The sequence below is a fragment of the Gadus chalcogrammus genome, chromosome 5 (assembly GCF_026213295.1).
Source record: "Gadus chalcogrammus isolate NIFS_2021 chromosome 5, NIFS_Gcha_1.0, whole genome shotgun sequence".
In the NCBI taxonomy this organism is placed as follows: domain Eukaryota; kingdom Metazoa; phylum Chordata; class Actinopteri; order Gadiformes; family Gadidae; genus Gadus; species Gadus chalcogrammus.
In genome coordinates this window covers 13,606,036-13,622,016 of record NC_079416.1, presented here as the reverse complement: position 1 = coordinate 13,622,016, position 15,981 = coordinate 13,606,036, and the positions used below count along the sequence as shown (strand labels likewise).

Below are 15,981 nucleotides of genomic sequence, written 5' to 3'. Positions count from 1 at the left end.
ATGCAGTTCTCATGAGCTCGACTGAGTCTCCCTCGGGGCTGGAGAGACCGGTCGCTACAGTTAGCGAGCTAGTCATGAGTTTCAGATAGGCCTGAAGGGAGGGATGGTCAGAATGTATCTTACTGTATCACTGTATCAGTGTGTAATGAATTATTGTAATGCGCAGTCATAGTAATAGACGCTGACTCATTAGAGGCTTTGGAGACAATAACATGACCTGCTAATGGGGAACTGGTTCTATAGATCTGCTCATGGGGAACTGGTTCTGCAGCCTCGATTCCAACTGGTCCAGCGAGGCACAAAGGGAGTAACCCGAGCCCGCCGTGACCATGGAAACATACATGTTGGATTTCCTTTTGGCAGGCGGAGCAGCCGTGATTCTGTTTCCCATCACATCCCCTGATGTCCAGTGAACGACAGATAGACGCACATTTAAACTGTGCGGAGCACCACAGGGCTTCATGTTTTCATCATCTTGTCAGCAAGGGTGACAGTGAGTGAGTGACCGCTGAGTGACGGCCTGTAGACCGATAGTGAGAATGCATTGTGTGGCTCAGAGTGACTTCTTAAAGTTCTCTTAGACCGGAGGAAGCAGCGCGGAAGGTCTAATCGCTTCTGGCCGTTGAGGCCATGAGGAACGCCACCTTCTGACGACGTAACTGATTACACCGTGCTGCTCCTGTCAGTGGGGTGTACGCATAAAAGCCCTAGTGATTTAATTGTCCTCAGGGGGGGGGGGGGGGGGGCGTGAGGCTAACCGGGGAAGGCATTGATGTCGATGACGGCGTGCTGCCCCGTCTGGTTGTTGATGATGACGTCGATGCCGAACAGCGACGCGGCCAGCGACCGCCGCAGGGAGCGGGAGAGCTCCCGGATCACGTGGTCACAGGGCGGCTGGGACAGCCCCTCCACGTTGTCCCTCTGCGGCGAAAAGGAAGCAAAGCGCTTGTTTAGAGTAACCACGGCAACGCGTGGTCAGGGAGGCGGGGGGGCCGTTGCTGTCGAGACGTACCGAGGTGAGGGCGGAGGACGACTCAGGCTTGGACACGTTGTGACTGTTGAAGAAGATGGCTCTCCGGTCTGGAAGGACAGAGAGACAGAAAGACAGAAAGACAGACAGACAGACAGACAGACAGACAGACAGACAGACAGACAGACAGACAGACAGACAGACAGACAGACAGACAGACAGACAGACAGACAGACAGACAGACAGACAGACAGACAGACAGACAGACAGACAGAGAGAGAGTCAGAGAGAGAGAGAGACAGAGACAGAGAGACAGAGAGAGAGAGACAGAGAGAGAGAGAGACAGAGAGACAAAGAGAGAGTCAGAGAGAGAGAGAGACAGAGACAGAGAGAGAGAGAGACAGAGAGAGAGAGAGAGAGAGAGACAGACAGACAGACAGACAGACATAGAGAGAGTCAGAGAGAGAGAGAGACAGAGACAGAGAGACAGAGAGAGTCAGATTTACGATGCATGTTGCCACAGGTGGATGCATTCAACATTGGAAAATCCTTGACCATCATCTTCTCAGCCACCAGGGGTCAGCAACACTCCACATGAGCGTGTACGCCTCACATTGAATGCCTTCAATTATGGACGGTGGTTTTCTGTTCCCAGGGGAGAGGCGCCTCTCTTGATTGAACAAGCTAATTGAGCTACTCTAGCTGGTTGAAGAAGCTTTAACCAGACCTGGTGTCAGCTGGGCAGCGGTTTGAGAAGGAGTGAAAACCACCGTCCTGAGGACACGGAGCAAAGGGGGCTCGGCTACAATGTGATTGGGGTTCATATCAGGAAGTAGGAACGTACAGTTGAACCAATCGACAGCAGCGGGTGCAGTCATTGGACGTTAGTTGAGTTAGCACCTGCAGCTCCACGCTGTAGTAGACCTTACATGTGATGGAATCAGCACAACTATCACCTGAACACCAGAGGCAGAGGCAGAGGGGACGTAAGCTGGCGTTGTGTAATTGAGTCATGAACACTGCTAGGAAACGAGAGACACTTCAGTGTGAATCGGAGGAAATCAAACAGCCGGTCCCCTTTGCCCCTCTCTGGAATCATTAACCACAATCACAAACCGACGTGAGGGAGATGGGGGACAGAGAGAGAGAGATAAGTCGATTTCACTACCGCCCAAATTAATATGCTCTTGAGCTGTGAAGGTTCGGGAGTCAAGCCCCCACCGACCAGGTGAGGACCGACGTTGGCCCATTTGTGTGACCCAACCCCCCCCCTCGGCCTGAGCCCCTCCCCCCTACCTGAGGTGGGCTCTGGTCCGACATGGCTTGGTTCTGTGCTGCTGAGCCCAGGTGCTGTACACGGGTTTTGATAAAGCATTAAACAATACAATGAATTAATTGATTGATTAGATTGTCGGCGAGCCAATCAAATACAGGCTCCGACCGAATCAGGAAGTAGGCCAGAGGGCGGTTTCACTGACGCGGTCCGTCAACGTTAGACATTACCCCAAATCTGGCAACCCGTTTCAAAAGTCAACACGCCCACATACCCGAATGTACCATGTGACCAACCTCCACAGAGGAAACATCATATGAAGACGGGGTCAGAGTCTCTTCTCAAACTCCCGATGAGCAGTGCTAGCTTTCCATCCATTATTGTTTACCCAAAAAGTACAAAAAAAACACCAGGATTGTATTAATCCGTGTAAGGCCATGGACAGTGCATGATCCACTGTTTGATGACCCTTTTATGGCCGCGCGGTAAACAGTACTTTTATTAGACCCCTTATTTACTCTTGCAGTGTAAATACTACATTGAGCCTTCCACTTCAATGTCGTTTGATTCCCAACCCTTAGACCCGGGTCCACAGGGAGCCGGGACCAAGAACTATTTTCCCATGATGCCCGGGGTCGCTGTGCGGGGTGAACCCGGGTCGCTGCTCCGCCACCGGGTCCCGAGACGGAGCGTCAGGCCTGCTGAGCCACATACCTGACTCCGTCCAGCCCAGGAAGAAACAACCCACCTTCACACACTCTCCGCTCTCCGGGAGCAGCTCTCTGCATCTTCATGGTAAATGGTAAACGGACTGCGTTTATAGAGTGCTTTTCTAACCAGTGGCCACTCAAAGCGCTTTATCCACCCCTTCATACACACATTGACACACCGACGGCGGTGTCTGCCATGCAATGCGACAGCCAGCTCGTCGGGAGCAGCTAGGGGTATGTGTCTTGCTCAGAGACACCTCGACACTAAGCGAGGAGGAGCCGGAGATCGAACCAGCAACCTTCCCGTTCCCAGCCAAACCGCTCTACCTCCTGAGCCTCACGCCGCCCCCGTCTTCAGGAGCGTAGTTCACCTGTTTTGTAACCATGGAGCCCGAGTGTCTGTCGCGGACAGCAGATCGTACTCCACTGGCCAGAGAAGGGAAGGGAAAGACCGCCGGCCGTCCCTGTGGGGGAACCCTGATGTCGGGGCGTCCCTGTGGGGGAACCCTGATGTCGGGGCGTCCCTGTGGGGGAACCCTGATGTCGGGGTGTCCCCGTGGGGTAACCCTGATGTCGGGGCGTGCCAACTCTCTGTAACCAGCCGTGCCCCGCGCTGCCTCGACCTCACAGGATTAACACCGCGCGCTTTGCATGGACAACCAAAGTAGACCGCTCGCTCTGCCCCCGGCGCTGGTTTGCATGGGGCTCTGCTCGCCGCTCCACATGCAAAACGCCGCCGAGGGCAGCCCAGACAGCGGAGCACTCAGGGAGCGCGGGCCCGCCGGCCTGCGGAGGGAATCCTGGGACGCCGCTGGACATGCAGCGCGCAGCGGGACATGCAGCGCGCAGCGGGACATGCAGCGCGCAGCGGGACCACCCCCTCAGTGAGGGTCACGATAACGCCGGGCAGCTGAGCCGCTCTGCTTCCTCGAGGTCCGGGTACAGCAGATGGCGGGGAGCTATAAACAGACTCTCTACGGGAACCACCAGAGAGGATTCTGGAGATTCTTTGGAGAAGTTGGGCCGGCCGGCCGGCCTACGTGCGTCCGTCCCCCCCGTCCCCTGCTCACCTGCGGGTCCGAAGGGGAAGTTCTTCAGGGAGGGGCGCTCCACCACCGTGTAGGCGTCGCCCACCACAAACACCTTGTAGAGCACGGCGTTGTGGTTGATGAAGCTCTGGATCACGCAGGGCGGCCGCACGTTTATAAGGTCCTCCTCGCTGAAGATGATGGCCATCTGGGGAGCACACAGACGGAAAAAAATACTTAGAAAACATGGTAGGAAAAACTGCCCCCAGGGCGTTGTTATAATTGTTCAGGGTTCAAAGTTCAATGTGGGTGTGCGTGTGTGTGTGCGTGCATATACGTTTGTGTGTGCGTGTGCAGGAATGTGGAAAATCCAGCCTGGATGGCCGTAAAGCTAGCCGGCTGATCCGGGCCCTTTGTTTGGGATAAATGCCAAGCCGCCATAGAGAACAGTGTTACTGCTTACACCGAGCAAACCACCCGAGGGCCGCTTCACCTCTGACCCCTTACCTCATGAGAGTTGGTTCCATGGGCCACCCGTGTTTTGCAAACTGAAAAAGAGCGAGAGAGACACAGTCGAAGGTTAGGAGGGAGAGGGAGCGCGGTGGAAAAGGACAAAAGGGCCAGCGACTTGTTCGGTGACGACATCCAAAAGAAACCTGTAATTTATTTCATTAAAAGGTCGTAGAAGGAATATTTTCCCCGGCTTCCGACCACAATGAGACGGTACCAGAGTCGTTCGCCTCCAGCCAACATCCCTGATGAGATTAGCAGCCCGGTCCGACCCTGTTATGGAGACCCGGGCTGATAAACACGCGGCACACCGCACATTTTAGCAATCAGTTCACAATCTTTGACAGTTGATAGTGCCGAAAATGATAATCACTTTAAATTAGTCATTACGTTTCAGTTGGTAGCATCATCATAATATTGGCTCTGATATCCTGAGTGATAACCAAAGTAAACAGACCCAGTGTACAGTAATAATTGACTACCCTAGGTAAAGGCAGGATGGGTTACGCCACTACTAGTGACTGACCCTAGTAGTGGGTTAGGCACTAGTGCTGTGTGAACTAGTGCTCCGGACCAACACAGCGCTCCGGACCAACACAGCGCTCCGGACCGACCCACAGCGCTCCGGACCGACCCACAGCGGTCGGGACCGACCCACAGCGCTCCGGACCGACCCACAACGCTCCGGACCGACCCACAACGCTCCGGACCGACCCACAACGCTCCGGACCGACCCACAACGCTCCGGACCGACCCACAACGCTCCGGACCGACCCACAACGCTCCGGACCGACCCACAACGCTCCGGACCGACCCACAGCGCTCCGGACCGACCCACAGCGCTCCGGACCGACCCACAGCGCTCCGGACCGACCCACAGCGGTCGGGACCGACCCACAGCGCTCCGGACTGACCCACAGCGCTCCGGACCGACCCACAGCGCTCCGGACCTCCCTCCACGTTACTCCCTAGGTGGAGGGAGGGACCGGGCCCAGCAGTGCACACCCTGAAGGGCCACAGACCGGTGGGGGGACAGAAGGACTTACTGAAGGGGAACGTGATGCCGTGTTTCCCGATCTGCTCCAGCGTGTCCGGGCCGCACTCCTGGTTCAGAACCATGAAGGGGGGAGAGCAGAGCCTCTCGTCTGAGGAGGAGAGGAAGGCAGGACGTAAGAGAGAGCTGGCTGGAGGTTAGTGGAGGGATAAGGCAGACTGTGCTGTGGTTAAGGCCTGCAGCCCTCAGCGGTGGAGCTGGAAAGGTCAGGGATCATACCAAACCAATCCGGTTCTAGCTGTTGAGCTCAACAATTTAACTCTTAGCTTGACAACACCCAAAAGCTTTAACGAAAACATCTCACCAAACCTTTAAAGGGTATTGTTATCGGTTCAATAAGCTCATAAATCTCACTGAAATCATAAACTAAAAGGTTGGTTGATAGCGAGCGCGTTCTACTCAACGAGCCAGACAGCGGCGCCAGCTCGATCATGTGGGATGACATTTACCGTACATAACAATAAAACAAGGAGTTCTCATTAAGTCTTGGATTGAGCGTTATAGCCAACTATAAAGATACATGGACCACGTGCGCCATCCGATGCGAACCTTCGGAGATAACCGGGCTAGCATAAACAACATTTGTTTGCGAGTCATCTTTATCTCTCCAGCATTACGCCTTCTGCCACCCACAAGCCAAGGCTGGGTGACAAGCGCGTCCTGCTATCACAGTGGGACATTAGAGAGGTCGCTTTATCCACACCCCCGCTCACACTCACAAGTGACCAACACGCACACAAACACACACACACTTTAACTGCACTTCGTTTTCATGCCCTTTCCCTCCCTTTGACAGGATTAGCGAGAGAGCGAGTGAGTGAGTGACGCAGAGAGAGACGGACAGAGAGCCGGAGAGAGAGACAGAGAGAGAGACAGAGAGAGAGACAGAGAGAGAGAGAGAGAAAGAGAGAGACAGAGACAGAGACAGAGACAGAGAGAGAGACAGAGAGAGAGACAGAGACAGAGAGAGAGACAGAGACAGAGACAGAGACAGAGAAAGACAGAGACAGAGACAGAGACAGAGACAGAGAGAGAAGATGGCCCAAGGCTGTATCCTGGTTTCATTAAGCCCATCTGAAGGCGGCTGGCTGTGCAACTCGGCACCTCCCTGGCATCACACACACAGGGACACACGTTCAGGATTTCACAAACAGGTTGGACCTGCTCTGGGGAGGACGAGCGCCGCACGCTTACACCCAGCTCTGCTAGGTGACATCATCGCTGCGACTCTCTGAGGGCGGGAGGGAGGCTGACTGAACACCGTCTCTGATGGACGGCGTCCATTACCGACACGCAGTGAGCTCGGCTGCCGAAATAAGGGCTGAACGGATGCTTTTGATAACGCATGGCCTCCTCCAAGAGTCCGACTGGGCCTCAGCACGCCTCTTTGGGGAGAGAGACTCAGGCTCTGTTTGCTGCTTCTGTTTGCTTAGGAGGTCGTTCAGTGACCTCTGGGAATGAAGAGTTTACGTTTGAATACTTCCTTGGAAAGGGTTTAAATAAACTGAATGAATGATTATGTACCACAAATAAGGAGAGCATGTACAGTTGTATATTAACAGCCCCCTTAAATAAATACACGTTATGGCAGCTGCCTATTATGGATGTGCAGCCTAATGTTTCGTCTGCGTTTCCTTGTCTGCGCGCCGCGATGGGATGCTAGTGAATTTCCCCGGACTGAAGCCAAGGTAATAGCACCGGGCGTTGGTTTTCTGTGGGGCTCAGCGGTGGACAAGCCTTCTACGCCACCCCCTGCTGAGCTCAGGACAAACAGATCTCCCTAGTGCTGAACGGCAAGCTCCTGACACACACACACACACACACACACACACACACACACACACACACACACACACACACACACACACACACACACACACACACACACACACACACGACTGGCTAGTGTAGCCCAGAGGTTAAGAGTTCATCCAGGAAGTGGAACGGCATTCAAGGAAGCTTCCTGAAAAGTTTGCATTGTCAGGTTCTGGACCAGGTCCCATTCTGGATGTATTTGACTGTTCTTCCTTGTGATGTTCCTCCAGTCACGCTGTCTGTGGAGGAGCAGCAGAGCGAGGCAGATCTTCAGCCAGAGGCCTTGGGCTCAAGTCACGATGACTGCTCACTGAGTGCAAGTCCTTGTAGTCCAACGGCTGCCTGAGCTTCTCAAAGAAAGAGGGCAGGATAAAAAAAAGAGGACTTCCGAATATCACACTGTTTCCACTTAAGGGAGGCGCTGTGATGAGAACCTCTCCGTTAATGGAGGTCGAAAATAAATCTCCCTCAGGGGATTGACGTGGAGCAGCATCACCCAGCCCTGCTCTGCGCCTCTGGCCTGCTCTGCTCCACTGCTCTGCTGCTCTGGCCTGCTCACTGTCAACTGAAGTTCTGACTCTAAGCTCCATACATGTTTCTGGTCATGTGTTGTTGCTGGTTGGGTTAAGGCCGTGAGATGCACGGAGGCTATCCTATATTTCTGACTCCTGAATGCTTGTCTTCCACAGTTGGATGTTTTTCGAAAGATTTGGTATTTTTCAACCAAGAATATCCTATGATCACTTAAGGGACGAGTACGGAAACTGTTTGAGATTAGTCCAGTATGGAGCAGGACGCTGCAGCCGTAAGCCGTTAAAAACGCTCTGCGATCCATCGTCAATGAGAGTCAACAAAAACCCAAAATTATCTCACAAATGGGTCCCAAAGACTTCCTTTAAGTACACCAATGACATTAGGGATGGAACTCCATTGATTGGATATTCTGACAAATCCTATTCTAAGACCCAAATCTCTTGAGGCAAAAGTAGGCTGTACTTCAAACTAAATGTTCTATTTATATGACCTCTCAGTCCCATTCAGTAAACTTGATGACCTGTCGTTCTCTCCTCATTATCACAATGTAATTGTTTATTGCCAGCAAGCAAAAAACACTTTAAATCTAGTGCAAGGAAATTGTAATGCGTCTCAAAGTTAAGTAGCAGTATTTTGCTCACAGTGCGTATCTTTGTCACCATATGCGTTATCGTCCACAAAAACACTGAGTATGAGCATCCTGTATGAGTCGGACTCTACTCGTCTCACTGTTTCACTCTGCCGGGAAGCTCAGCACCAAAACATCCCTCACATAACAACATGTTCCTGTGACATCAGCCTTCCCCAAACACGGCTGATTTAGACCCCTGTCACGAGTAAAGTATCTCATAACTCCTAGCGCCACGTTCAAACCAAAACAACCATCACAGCTGCCCCCCGAGCTGAGAACTGATATCAGGAGCGCAGTGGGGATAAGTCAGATGAGAGTGTTCCTGCGTCTCACGGCGTCCCCGCGTGACTCCTGCTAGACCCGCGACGGAGGGGGGGTGTGGAGATCAATCTTCACCGCTGTCTAAACACCGCAGGCTACCCTCAGACCCAGCGGAGCCGGTTGCCAGCGGTTACAAAGCACCCATCCTTGTACAGTCAGCCATCTTTGGTTTCTCTCCAAAAGGTGTTGGGCATCTCCTCTCCTCCTCCACGTTTCCGCCTTTTGTCTTTGAGGTGTCATTGAGTAAATAAACATTGCTGACCCCGGCCCTCTAGAGATGGGGGGAAACGTATGAAGGGATTGGGTGATTTGATAGATGCTGCACTGGCTTCTGTGTTCTGAGACGAGTATATTTAGCTTGCGGTAATTTGCATGTTGCTGCCCGTATCTCGTTGCCTAGCAACCCCCAGCATCCTCACTACTCCAATCACAACGTTGCAGATCGTGTATCGGAAGACAGAAGGAAATGTGATGGATCCTTCATGACATTGAGGGGAGCTTCTCAGTGCATGAGATGAATCAGCATCCATCCGTTTAACGAGACACAGAGGCTGTGGGGTCAACTATGTGCAAGAGGGAGGAGAGAGGAGACTGGAGTTGATCGTTCCTATGCTCAGTGTCTGATTCCTGAAGCTAATGCATTTAAGCTCATTTTAATTTGGCTAGTGAGAGCGTTCTCATTTGTTCCCAAGGCGTTGCGGCCCCAGGAGGTTTGGTTTCACCGAGTCGTCCCGTTAACAAATTAGCAGGTTCCTGTGGGGTCGTGTTGTGACAATACAGCTCCAACACGTGAACTGATGAACGCCACTCAAAGGCCTGACTGCAGTCCGACTCTACCAATGGGGGGGGTCTTCCATCCCACGGGAACTTCCTGATCCCAACCCCGCCCCCTCCCTATTCACACAGGCTTACCTTAAGTGGAGAAAGAATACCTTTAAGGACCGACGACGTACAATAAACGGCCTGTTGGTCTCCAAACCTGACGACAGTTGCTAGGTATGAAAACAGTCCGATGCATCAAAGCGGCGCGTAAACAGAGCGCCCGTGGACTCCATCGGCTTGTCTAAACAGCTACCTTGCTCTGTTTCTCTGAGGAAACACAAAACCGTGGTGGAGCGGCCAGGGGAGGCTGCGCGTGCGTTCCAGCCCCAGGAACCATGAATCACGCACACCTGGCTCTGTCCAGCGGCCATCCATTAGCAGGGCCATTGTCTGGCCGCCGTCCATTAAACAGACCATTACAATAACTTTATTCTCCCTCGCCCTGTTTGGAGTAATTCAAACAATTCCCGTAAAGCGGAGATGTTTGTGTGGCCCGGGAGACCGCCTCGCATCGCGGAGCGACTCCGGAGAAAGGGTTTGTATACACGTCTTTTAGTTTTGTTCCCTTTCCACAGAAGTGCAGGGTGCACCTCGAGTGCTTCCTGCCATTGAAGGCTATTCTGAGCGGCTCAGGCTGCCTCACATGGCAGCGCCTTTAGGCCTTCAGAGCCCGTTGCCTAGGCAGCTGGAGCCGCTCCAGAACTCTGTGCTCTCAGCTGATAAGCAGGAGGAAGTGACTGGGCCCGAGAGCGAGCGAGAGAGAGAGGGAGAGAGAGAGGGAGAGAGAAGCAGACTTTCTCCTCTCTGGCGTTCTTCCTCACATTCAACGACACTGTTGAACTCCACCATCATCGCCGTGTCCATTCGTTCTAAACTACGTCTGCGGTGTGTAGCTAATCACAGCAAGGGCCATGATAATTCCATATTTAAATGATCATCTTTCCCTCCAGTTGAAGTGGTAGCAGCACTTTAAGGTTCCGGGTTGCCGAGTAAAATAAGGTTTCAACCACACGAAGTCGTTGTGGGCAAGTCATTGCAAGCGATCGATGCAAGCACCTCTTGCGAGAGCTGCAAGGGCGCGTTAAAAAGATTTGCAATGAGTAGGCCAGCTTTCCTCTTTCATCATAGAGCACAGTCCCACAGTCACACCACGGGACGGACACACGTGCAGAGCCAGGAAAAGAGAGAGAGGAGGGAGAGCTAGCGGGATGCGGAGGGTGTTGTTACATAACCTTCATCGTCCCAGAGTGTGTTGAATATTCTTCAGAGATTCTTCAGGTTATTTTCAAATAAACTGCAGACAGTGTAAAATGTCTGTTCCACTGACGAGAAGTAGGAGTTCTTCTGGTGAACATACAGAGGGGGTGTGTGTGTGCCTGTAAGTAAGTGTGTGTCTGCCTGTAAGTGTGTGTGTGTGCCTGTGTGCGTGCGTGTGTGTCCGTTGTCATACGGTGGAGTAACAACATTTCCCTGCCATGTTGGGAGGAAATATTAAGAAGCGGACGACGAGTCCCAGGTGTGTTTACAAGGTGTGTAGGCGGTGTGTGTATAATGGGGGGGGGGGGGGCGTGTCTGCTCCTGCTGCTCACCTCCTGTCATCACTCTGCTCGGCCAACAGAAATTGGCCCCACGTTTATAGACCCGGTGACAGGGATAGGTGCTAACGGGGCCAAACGAGGGGGCACACACACACACACACAGACAAATACATTCAGCATACACCCACGTACACACACACTCTCTCTAACACACACACATACAAGCACACACACACACACACGTACACACTACCACAAACATTCGGCTTGCACCCACGTACACACAAACATTCAACCTACACACGCACACACAAACATTCGGCATACACACGCACACACAAACATTTGGCATACACACACGTACACATGTACACACTCTCCCCCCCACAGGGCCCATGGGTTCATGCAAGGTTCAGACAGGAGAGTGAGGGGAGATGAATTGCTGTCACACCGAGGGGGGAAAAATACAATTTGTGATGCGAGAGCTACGTCGGGCCGGGGATAAATCCTGGGCTCGGAAGCAGCAGGCCCCATCAATCTGCTGAGAGTGTGGTTCCACTCCGCCGCTCTCTTACTCTGGGCCTGGAGAGGAGACGCAGAGATTCTCAGTTCCTGTTCATTAATAACACATGTGCCGCAGGTTCACTCCGGCTCGCCTGCTATTTCGGATCACAATCCAGAGTTGTCGGCGTTTTTGTGTAGTAATGCTGATGGAGGCTGACAGAGAACTAGTGTTGCAGTGCCGTGCACATGGAGAACAGGCCCCGGCACTCGCACAACCAAACACTCTCACGGACGTCCCTTTGAGACCGTTGCATGGACTTGCATCCTCAAGCAGAACGTCCAAACACTTCTGATTCCAGCGCGATAGAACCGTTTCACAGAGGTGCCATCGCAGGACAACCAACTCATAACACACATTATGCTCTGCCACCTTCATGCACCAGGGCACATCGTCCGTGTTCAGAGTGAGATGTCTTCCCCAGTGAAGTCTTCTACCGATGGGCCGGCACGTCAAAAGAGCAGACTCCTGATTGACATGCAGAGCGACACCCCTGTCCTCTGAGGATGTTTGGAAAAGGGTCTACTCCGCACCTAACCTGCCGACTTTCTCAACTCCAAAAAACGACCAAAACTCTACAGTGTACGTTAAGGGTCTGGTGACCCCCCCAGCTGTGACTAGGAGGGTCCTCCAGGATCTGGTGACCCCCCCAGCTGGGACTAGGTGGGCCCTCCAGGGTCTGGTGACCCCCCCAGCTGGGACTAGGTGGGTCCTCCAGGGTCTGGTGACCCCCCCCAGCTGGGACTAGGTGGGCCCTCCAGGGTCTGGTGACCCCCCCCAGCTGGGACTAGGAGGGCCCTCCAGGGTCTGGTGACCCCCCCCAGCTGGGACTAGGTGGGTCCACCACGCTCTGGGACCAGTTGGGTTAGGGTTAGTGGGTGGGAGTGTACTGCCTACCTTGCATACAGTCCTCTATCTTGTGTATGAGCTGGTAGGACTTGCAGCGGTCCAGGAGGGTCCGGATGGCAGGGAGGGGGTCCAGGATGATGGTCTCGGGGTGGGCCTCCATGTAGTCCTGAAAAACACACGTCGAAACACATTGAAGCCAGACCCACACGCAAGCTTGAGATGACATGTTGAGGCGACGATCTCAACGTTGTTCACTAAATAGATGCCAGTTCAGTCACCGTCCATCGGGGAAGGAAGTTTACACAATGGTGATGACCCAAAGCCATTGCATTTTCCATATTCTGAATGTTACTAACTGGGGGTAGGTCATTCCCGCAATGCATTCAAATCCCAAGCAGTGCAGTTAGGGAGACGTTTCCTTCACACAGCAGTGGTTGTTTGTTTGAAGTGCTTCTTCAAGCAAACCCTCAAGGGGCTTAACTGCAAGTATGTGCCCTGTGTGCGTTTGTGCCTGTGTATATGCATGTGTATGTGCGTGCGTGTACGCCTGTGTGCTTGTGTGTGTCTGTGTGCGTGTCACATGAGGCCAGTCATCCTTTGCCTGAGAGGCAGGTTGTTGTCGGACGAGGTCGTTCCTATCCCTTCTATTTCTTGCGTAACCAGACCCTTAAACCACTCCTTACCCAGCCGTCTTCTTCAAATATGTTCCCTTATACACAAATCCCCCCCACCCCAACCCTCCCAGGGTTTCCCGCAGAAAATGTCTTAGGTAAGGTGGTGGGTTTGTTGTCAAAACGGGTGGGGGCTACTAAACAACATTGTCAAAAAATAACAACTGAAACAGGAACAGTAAAAGAATTTGTGCAATTTGGACTTAACAAATATTTAAAAGAAAAGTGCTAAACAACATTGTAAAAATAACAACTGAAATAAGACACAATTAAAGGATTTGTTTGTTTCAACTTTGAAAATATTAAAAACTAAACATTTTCATTTATTTATTTTTTGACAACATAGTTAGGGCGGCAGGGCGTGTGTTGCTCAGGCCGCCACCTAAAATGCAAAGTGCATTTTCTAACTTTATTAGTCCTTCTAAAGGCACGCAGCACAGCCGCTGGGCTCCGACCGGGCGCCCCACTCCTCACACGACATCCTCAGTGCATTGCGTCACAGCATGTAAACCACCAGGTGTCCACACTGATCCGGGTCTGCTTGACAGGAGCCAGCGGCGGCGGCGACGGCGCCAGCAGACGCAGCCCAGGCCCCATGCCTCCAGGCAGCACACCGCCCTTGGCACGTGGCCTCTAAACAAAGCCTGGAGGTTTGTCCCCGAGACGGAGGAGCCATCTGTAGGATTTCCTGCTGCGTGGCATTGATCAGAGCCTGTCAGGGCGATATGTAAGACGGACTGAGGACAAAAAATAAAACCCCATGGAGAAATAAGCGACCCAAATTAATCTGCCTGTAGTTTGGAGGAGCAGGCTGCGGCGGAGGACCGAGGGCTGAACAGTGGTTCAGACACAAGGACAAGACATTTAGGTTTCTAGGCGGGGAGGTGAGCAGTGATACACGCTGTTCCTCAGAGTGATTGAGGAACAGAGTGATGTTTTACTAGCAGAGGGAAGGAGGGAGAGGCATGCCTCGTGTTCAACCTCCTTTACATTCTAACCCCTGGTCTGCAGATCCAAACAACAGGAGACAAGTCATCGTGTTCAGGCCCTCTTTATTGCCCAATTCATATTTGAAACATGGTATCATTTTAATTACTCTTCCGACCCATTCTGAGACCCTACAGTAGACCTTATGGCCTGTCTACGGCGTGTTTTAATTTCCCCAAAACCTAACATGTGCACATCTTGCGGTCATTGTTGGTTTAGGTTTGGAGGGAAGCAAAGCCTCACCTTCCTGATAATGTCCCAATAAAACCATAAAACGTCCCGCCCGCCGGCCGGTTCAAAGTTCCCCTCAGCTCCTCACCTCAGTCCCCCCCCCCCCCCTCCCCCTCCAACAGCCTCTGCACACGGCATTGATGTGCTCTGAATGATGAGCGGCACTGGCACCCGAGGTTTCAGGTTCACCTCTAATGGGCCTTGGACGGAGCCAGCCTCCTGGCGGAACAGGCCGTCCCCCTACCCTGTTGCTACGAGCCTCCAGCCTGCTGGGGAGACTGAGTCAGCCCGGGCCAGCAGAGGAGGAGGGGCCCGGAGTAGACCAATGGTGGCTGGCACGGAGCCGTTTCCATCCGACCGGGGTCCAATGTGTTTTAAAAGGGGGCCAGGTCTGCAACTAATGGATTGATTTTGTCGTTTCGATGAACGTATGACGTACGAGAACATAGATAATGATTACATCCTCAAAGAATTCAATGTCAGAATCCTGAAGGACTTAAGCCAACAAGACAATAAGAAATATGGACCATCCCTTTAAGGAAATACCTAAGTAAATATTGAGGTAACACATACCAAATAGTCCTAGTCACTAAGGGACTGAGTGACTAAGTGACCAGCTTCACAGCTCCTCTGAGTCATAAAAGGATCAGAGGGAGAGAGAGAGAGAGAGAGAGAGAGAGAGAGAGAGAGAGAGAGAGAGAGAGAGAGAGAGAGAGAGAGAGAGAGAGAGAGAGAGAGAGAGAGAAAAGGATAGAGAAGGAAAGGGAGAGGGAGGGGGAGGCAGAGACAGAAAGATGGACAGAGAGCGAGAGAGAGAAGGAGAGGGGAGGCAGAGAGGGAGATGTGTGATCCTGAGATGTGGAAATTCATTTTCATACCAAGTGTATTTTAAAAGTGTGAAGACCCAACCACGGTCGGAGCTGTGACACGACAGACTGATAGAAGTTCCTGCGACAATCATTCACGTCTCACGGCATTCTGAAGCAGCACAACACCAGCATGATGGTCTTCGGATAGCATGAGGTTCACTGGTTCACAAGGTTCTTCGTGTTGGCCTAGTACCTGACTTCTTGGTGAATTATCTATTTGAGATACAAATTAGCATCCGCCTTCAGCAGGTATGCTGAGAATTGCCTCATATGATTTTTCTGTGAATCCCAACCAGGTGACAATATATTTGGAGGTAGCTTACGATAAAAGTGAAAATGTAGACTGGAGATATAAAGACAGTTCATTACAGGGCCCACTGTCTCGTATATGCTCTATCATTTGAAAATAAATTGATTGTTTAAAAACCAGATGTCTAGGATTAATACCATGTAATCCAACGCATTTGATCTAATCTACCACCAAATGTCAGTCTCAGCAACAAATAACAGATATTCTTTATAAAACAAAAATGTAATCCAACCCATTTGATCTAATCATCCGTCCGGCTTCAACACATTTAGGAATAGGAACTGCTTCTTTTTGGA

At 52.1% G+C, this 15,981-nt stretch overlaps 1 protein-coding gene across 3 annotated transcripts in view; it reads right to left on the bottom strand.

Annotated features, from left to right (window-relative positions):
- itpk1b (inositol-tetrakisphosphate 1-kinase b) overlaps nucleotides 1-15,981 on the bottom strand; it is a 32,454-nt gene that overhangs the window by 1,812 nt on the left and 14,661 nt on the right. For all 3 annotated transcript variants that reach the window (XM_056591130.1, XM_056591131.1, XM_056591132.1), the window contains 6 exons: nucleotides 12,666-12,783; nucleotides 5,538-5,636; nucleotides 4,489-4,529; nucleotides 4,024-4,189; nucleotides 1,013-1,080; nucleotides 759-921 (listed from right to left, as the gene is read on the bottom strand). In XM_056591130.1, coding sequence (XP_056447105.1) covers nucleotides 759-921; nucleotides 1,013-1,080; nucleotides 4,024-4,189; nucleotides 4,489-4,529; nucleotides 5,538-5,636; nucleotides 12,666-12,783 — 655 coding nt within the window. The remainder of the gene's footprint in view (nucleotides 1-758; nucleotides 922-1,012; nucleotides 1,081-4,023; nucleotides 4,190-4,488; nucleotides 4,530-5,537; nucleotides 5,637-12,665; nucleotides 12,784-15,981) is intronic.